Source organism: Camellia sinensis, chromosome 10, assembly GCF_055761805.1.
Source record: "Camellia sinensis isolate YWXY chromosome 10, ASM5576180v1, whole genome shotgun sequence".
In the NCBI taxonomy this organism is placed as follows: Eukaryota; Viridiplantae; Streptophyta; class Magnoliopsida; order Ericales; family Theaceae; genus Camellia; species Camellia sinensis.
The window spans coordinates 181,868,172-181,874,423 of NC_138970.1; the positions used below are offsets into that span (position 1 = coordinate 181,868,172).

The following is a 6,252-nucleotide window of genomic DNA, read 5'->3' on the forward strand; positions in this document are numbered from 1 at the left end:
AGGTTTGGGTTGGATTTGATGTGATGTATTAGAGAGGTGATGTGATTTAAATAAGATGATGTGACTTAAATAGGATAGTGACTTTTTGTATTATTTAGTAGATGTCAAACTTGGCCTTAGTTTCTCTCTCAAAACATATTTTTGGTGAAAAAATTTCGAAAAACATGTTTGGTTGAAATTTTTTTAAAAAAATAAAATTAAAAATCAATTTTTTTTCCATTACATATCAATCAATCACTTTTTTTTATTTTTTTTTCTTTTGAGGCCGAACTCACCTTTAGTTGATGTTCCACATTCTCCTTGCCTTTTCGGTGCTTTTGCTCTTTACGAAAGGCAGCCTTGAGTGGTGCCTTATTTTTTTTTGTTCAAAGTGATGGTCTTTCATTTTTAATTATTTTTTCTCTTATATCTATTTATTTAATTATAAAAAAATATCAAATCATTCTAAATCTTAAAATTTTAAAATTATTTTCAAAATATATAATCAAATAATTTTTTAAAATTTTAAATTTTCTCAAAAAAATTATTTTTATAATAATATCTCAAAACACAAATCAAATAAGAATTTAAAATCCTTTTTGAAAAATACTAGGGCTACTAACAATGTTACTAACACACTAATAAATTAATGTGAGTCCTATATCAAGTAATAATTAATCTTATTAAAACTTATATGTTAGTAAGATTATTAGTAAATATATAAATATTTCTAACATCGTTGACCCTTTTTCCTCATTTGTTTGACATTTTCTCTCTCCTTGCATGGAGCCCCTAGAAAAAAGTGCAAATGTAAAGGGTGATTTCGTCCTTATGACTCTAGCAACAAGGGCAAAAAAGTCTCACCATCATCTTGTACTTTTCAAAAACCTCATATATTTCACATGTCTATTTTAAAGATTAGATAGAGATATAGGGTGTTTTAAGTCAAGTCATAGGAGTAGTAGTGCAAGCCACAAAACTGCAGAGTCTACTTTTCAGTAATTCAGGCAAGTCCCTGTCTGCTTTCTTTTTTCTTTTGCTTCTTTAACTTGTGACACCTCGTGAAAGATGTGCCAATTGCCTCCCCCAACAAACAACGACCCCACTATTTTCTGGTTCTCATTTATCTCGTGCGTATTATAATACAATACACCCGTCTCTGTCTTGGCATTTATATTCTATTCTCCGTTGTTTTGCTCAACGCCGTTCAAAAGCACTCAAAGCATATATAATTAAGAAAGAAGAGAAAAAGAGTTGAACATCAAAATGGCATCGAGATCAGCTGTTGAACTCGATTTCTTCAGAATGGAGAGAGACTGCTCCTCCAAACTTCTTCCCAATAAGCTCTTCGATCGCCGTCGAAGCTTTCGAGGTTCGTCCTCATCAATTTGATTTCGTTTTTAAAATTCATTATTTTTAAATTCATTATCTCTATTATTATGTGAAAATCATTTCGTTGTATCTGATCTTCATATATACATATATATGCAGATATTCAAAGTTTCGTTTCAAAGATGAATCCCGAGCTTCTGAAGACTGTGATTGCTTCTGGCTCTGTGGACCAGAGCACCAATTTGTCAAAATCGTCTTCATTTTCAGTCCCGGTGACTCCGAAACACGAAGAGAATGTCTTTCCCGCTTTCCCCCTCTACACTCCGACCTTCCGGTAATTAAAATTTTTTTTCTGTTTTATGTACTGAAGAATTAGTTCAGAAACATCAAAATCGAAACTAATCACAAACAATGATCATAACATTCTTGCTTTCATCTTCCAGGAGCAATACTTGTGGTTCTGATCAAAGCACTCCTGAATCTGGTCCATTGACGATTTTCTACAACGGAACCGTTACGGTTTTCGATGTCCCTCGGCACGAGGTTTTTCTCACAATAATCTAACAATTTTTTTTTTCTCTTCAATTTTCGTGTTTTTTGCGTTGTTTGTTGATCAATTCGGAGTATATGAACTGATTGAAGCTGTTAATAATCGTTCAGGCAGAAAACATTTTGAAAATTGCAAAGGGAGGAGTATCCAAAACTGTTGAATCTGTAAATCCAGAACTCGCGTTGTCTTCAACAGATCAACATCAACTTCTGGAGACTCTCAAGGGAGGTAAGCCCCTCTTAATATTCTTTTTTTATTATTATATATATATATATATTTATTTTATATTATCAATTTTTAGATTTGAAAAATAATTATGATTAGAAATGAAAGAAAAAAATTTGGGTAGTGTTTGGTAGAATTTTAAAATTATAATTTGAGAATAGAGTTGTATTTTGTGTTTGTGAGATTTGTAATTATGATTTGAAAGTGAAAAATTTGTTTGATTATATGAATTTTGAAAAGAGTTTTAAATGATGCGATATACATTTGATATAAAAATTTAGAATTCATAACCAAACACATAATTCAAAATTTTATTTAAAACTCATAAAAAATTAAAAAAACTTCACAAATATTTTTTTGTAATATAATGTGCAAAAAGAAAAAAAAATAAAAATAAATACTATTTCGGTCAACCATCAGATGACCGGTGGAATGTGTGTGGTGAGCCTATCAATTAGTCTAAATTTTTTACTTAATGTCCGTTTGGCAAGCAAGGTTGGGGTTAAAATAGTCACAAAAGATAAAATAGGCTATTTTAGCCACAACAAACAAAACATCACATCCAACTCATAATCATTACACTCTTCTCTCACAAAAAAATTAAAAAATCATTCCCAAACCAAACTTTTTAGCCCAGACTAAAAAAGTCAAAAAAATTAAAAAGTCAAAAATCAACCCACTTCCCAAACGGAGGCTTAGAAAGAATTTTTAAAAATAAATATAAAACTAATTTTTAAAAATGTTAAACAAATACTACACTTAAAAATGAATATGGAATTATATTTTAAAAGCTGACGGAGCCTAATTTTTTTGGTTTTTGGGGTGTGCAGATCTACGACAGACTCGTACAAAGTCGCTGCAGAGGTTTCTGGAAAAGCGCAAAGAGAGGTAGGAATCAAATCTTTTTATCTTTGGCAGATTCTTTTCTCTTTAACATTCAAATATTTTTTATTTCCCGCGTCTTTTGTTTATTTATGTTTCTTTTCTTTTGTGTTTGCAATTGGATAAAGAATTTGAGTGATTTGTAAATTAGAAAAAGAAAAGAAGGAAAAAAAAAAAAAAAGAAAGTGAAAATGAATGAAAAGGAAGCTTTTTATTTATTTATTTTTTTCCTTTCTCAAATTTCCATTCAAATCCTTATCCAAACAGTATTAAAGCCTGTTTTTAAGTCATGAATTTGAGTAAAAATTTACAATAATAAAAAAAAATTATGTAATAAAATTAACATATATTTCATTTATATTTAACTTTTTATTTCTTTTTTTTTTCTTACATATATTAATACCGAAATCAAAAATCTAAACACAGTCTAAATATTGACATAACGGCTAAGAAAAAGTTAAATGAATGATGGACGTAATCTTATTGTTAGGGGAGCTCTGGCTTTTGCGGAGTGGTGCTTCTTTCCCGTGTGATATTGCACCTTTGTCAGCATTTGCAGAGAAAAAAATAAAATAAAAATTGTAATTAATGTAATTTATCATATACTTGAAAACCATGAATTTTCTAGGAAATGTGATTTTTTTTCATGATTTAGTTGTTTCATTTGGTCTGCCTACCTAAAAGTCGGTGTAGTTGACATTTTTCCTTTTCTTTAAATTTCCACATGTTGGTCACATTCAGGCATTGTTTGGGATGTTCTAAATAAGTGTATTTTTTGACTTTTTATGAAATATGGATTGAGTTTGAAGTGATGTGGTAGAGAGGTGATATGACTTAAATAAGAAGATATGACTTAAATAGGATAGTGATTTTTTGACTTTTTAATTTTTTTTAAAGATGTCAAACTTAGCCTCAAACAAAGCAAAAGCTAGGAAGTGGTTAGCAGAATGATTTGTCAATGTATTAACGAACAAAAATATTTGAAAAATAAACTAAAAATATTAACTAGGTACTTAGTTCTAGGTAGTCATCCGTCCTTCAATTAAGTAGTCATGCCGATCTGGAGCTTTCTAATATTTAATGGGTTTGAATCTTAATTCGATGGTATGAGTTGTTCAAATGGTTGAAAATAATTAGATAAAAAACTTTTAAATTAGATAAAAATTGTATATTCTAACTTATTATTGTTGAATTTTTGCACAATTATTTACATTGGAGATTTCATAATTATTCATTTTCTTCCGGTCATGCTAAATACAAATTTTCATTTGTACCGGAGAGTTATAATTGGCTGTCCAAAACGTACTAAACATTACTAACATGCGTTTTTGCAGGCTAACTCTAGAATTGTCGCCTTATGGTTGTCCAACCCGCAACACATTTTCGGGGAAGAATACATCAAGATATGAAGATTAGAAATAGTAGGATATAATTTTCTCTATCATCCTGGGTAGAAGAGGACCGCGCCTAACTGCACGTGTTGGTAATGCGTTGAAAAGGAAGTGGGAAGGTGTCCTTGTACCCTCTCCTTCCTCGCACCTTCCTTTGTTATTTTGTGTAGACCAAAAGAATATTTCGCTTTCTTTAACTATATGTTAATGTTTTTGGTATGCGTTTATTTATTTATTTTGTTGTTTTCTTTCTGTGTCTTTCGGTGGCCAATTCAACAATGGTGTGTAGTTGAATATTGTTGACCATTGTGAAGTGAAATGTGAAGATCCTTTGAGAGTGGAACTCCATGAAAAGTACTCAAATGCAAAATAACCAACTATTTTAATGTGTTTCATATATTTGTTAAGAAGTCAATATGAAATCATTGAACTAGTCCTATCATGCTAGATGCATATCTTGTTCCATAGCTTTCACCAGGGAGTTTTGCCCAATCACTTCTATGTTTGGTTGGGTTTGATTTTTAAAAATTTGTTATAGAAATTTTTTCTAAAAAATAATAGGTAACAAAAGAAATAAAATTCAAAAACACTTATTGTTATTTTTATAATTTTATCTTTTGAACGATTAAAAATAATTTCTAAAATTTTAAAAATATCTTTTTAATATTTATTTTTATCAATTAATTTTTTTTTTTAAATCTGATTTTTCTTTTCTTTTCTGAAAAAAAAAAACTAGATAGTGTTTGAAATGTCCAAATACGTGTAATGCTTTGGCCATCTTTAAAATCCTAATAATGTATTCAATCATTATTAAGGGCTTGTTTGGAATATTCTAAATAAGTGTACTTTTTGTCTTTTTAGACTAAAAAATTGAAGAAAAAAATATGGATGTTTGGGTTAATTTTTTGACTTTATATAAAAAAAATGTGTATTAAAAAATTGTAAAAATTGGTTTGTAGGAAAAATTAGAATTGAAAATTGTGCAGCCGTAATTGTTAACTTTTGGTGAATAGTGTTAACTTTTTGAGTAACTTTTTAATTTTTAAAATTTTTTTTATCTTTCCAAACTTGGCCTAAATTTGTTGACATTATAGGAGCGCTTATGTCGCATTTTTTATTTTTTATTTTTAATATCGAAGTGCATGTCAAAGTCATCGCTGGAATTTCTGATTGTTAGTTATTAAAAATATACAGCCTAACAAAATGTATGTTTTAGAACATTTTCATTGTGCCTATGTAGATCTTAGAGTATCTTCACTCAAATTTTTAAAATTTAGTATTTCAAATTTTTATGAAGGCTTGGGTAACAAATTGATAATATGTCAATTTGACATGAAAATTCTTTACAAGATATGTCAAATAATTTGTTTTTAAAATTTCAACTCCGGTGTACCGTTAGTTTTATTTTATTTAAAGAAAAAAGAAAGGAAAAAAGAAAAGATAAGGCATGAAGTGGTCTTCATGTCAAAATTGACATGGAGTGATGGTGGAGTTCATTTGGTATGCTAAAATAGAATTGTTGGACTACCACATTGAATTTGACATATCGGGCGGATGTGCTATTACATGTTTTTATAATTATCATTTCTCAATCTGCATTAGGTTAGTTCAATCATTTTAATCTCTCATTAAATTCATAGATTTGTGAAGAGCATTTTGGGTGGATTAATTTGAAAGTTGAGTTTGATGAATTCTATACAACAAAAAATTTAAATTGATGATAATTTGTTCAACAACTCATTGAATAAAATTTACAGAGATATTACTGGTTGGTCCAAAGCTCTGTTATTAGAAGTTAGCTATATATATATATATATATTACCATATTGTGTTTTACCATACTTAACTTCTCCTTCTCCCCTATATAAAAGAGTCTTACATTCACTTATATTC

The 6,252-nt window shown here is 29.1% G+C and overlaps 1 protein-coding gene across 1 annotated transcript; it reads left to right on the forward strand.

Moving 5' to 3' along the window:
- The first annotated feature begins 903 nt into the window (after window positions 1-903).
- On the forward strand, window positions 904-4,754 carry LOC114283520 (protein TIFY 9). Its single transcript, XM_028226377.2, has 6 exons — window positions 904-1,351; window positions 1,471-1,645; window positions 1,755-1,854; window positions 1,972-2,089; window positions 2,917-2,974; window positions 4,303-4,754. Exons 1-6 carry the CDS (start codon window positions 1,246-1,248, stop codon window positions 4,382-4,384), a joined length of 639 nt encoding a protein of 212 aa, XP_028082178.2. The 5' UTR covers window positions 904-1,245; the 3' UTR covers window positions 4,385-4,754.
- Window positions 4,755-6,252: the final 1,498 nt, after the last annotated feature.

Bases quoted from the DNA above. Each gene is read 5' to 3' on its own strand.
- LOC114283520 (XM_028226377.2), top strand. From the start codon at position 1,246: ATGGCATCGAGATCAGCTGTTGAACTCGATTTCTTCAGAATGGAGAGA. The intron at 1,646-1,754 runs GTAATTAAAATT...TTCATCTTCCAG, and splicing joins CTCTACACTCCGACCTTCCG to GAGCAATACTTGTGGTTCTG. The intron at 2,975-4,302 runs GTAGGAATCAAA...GCGTTTTTGCAG, and splicing joins CTGGAAAAGCGCAAAGAGAG to GCTAACTCTAGAATTGTCGC.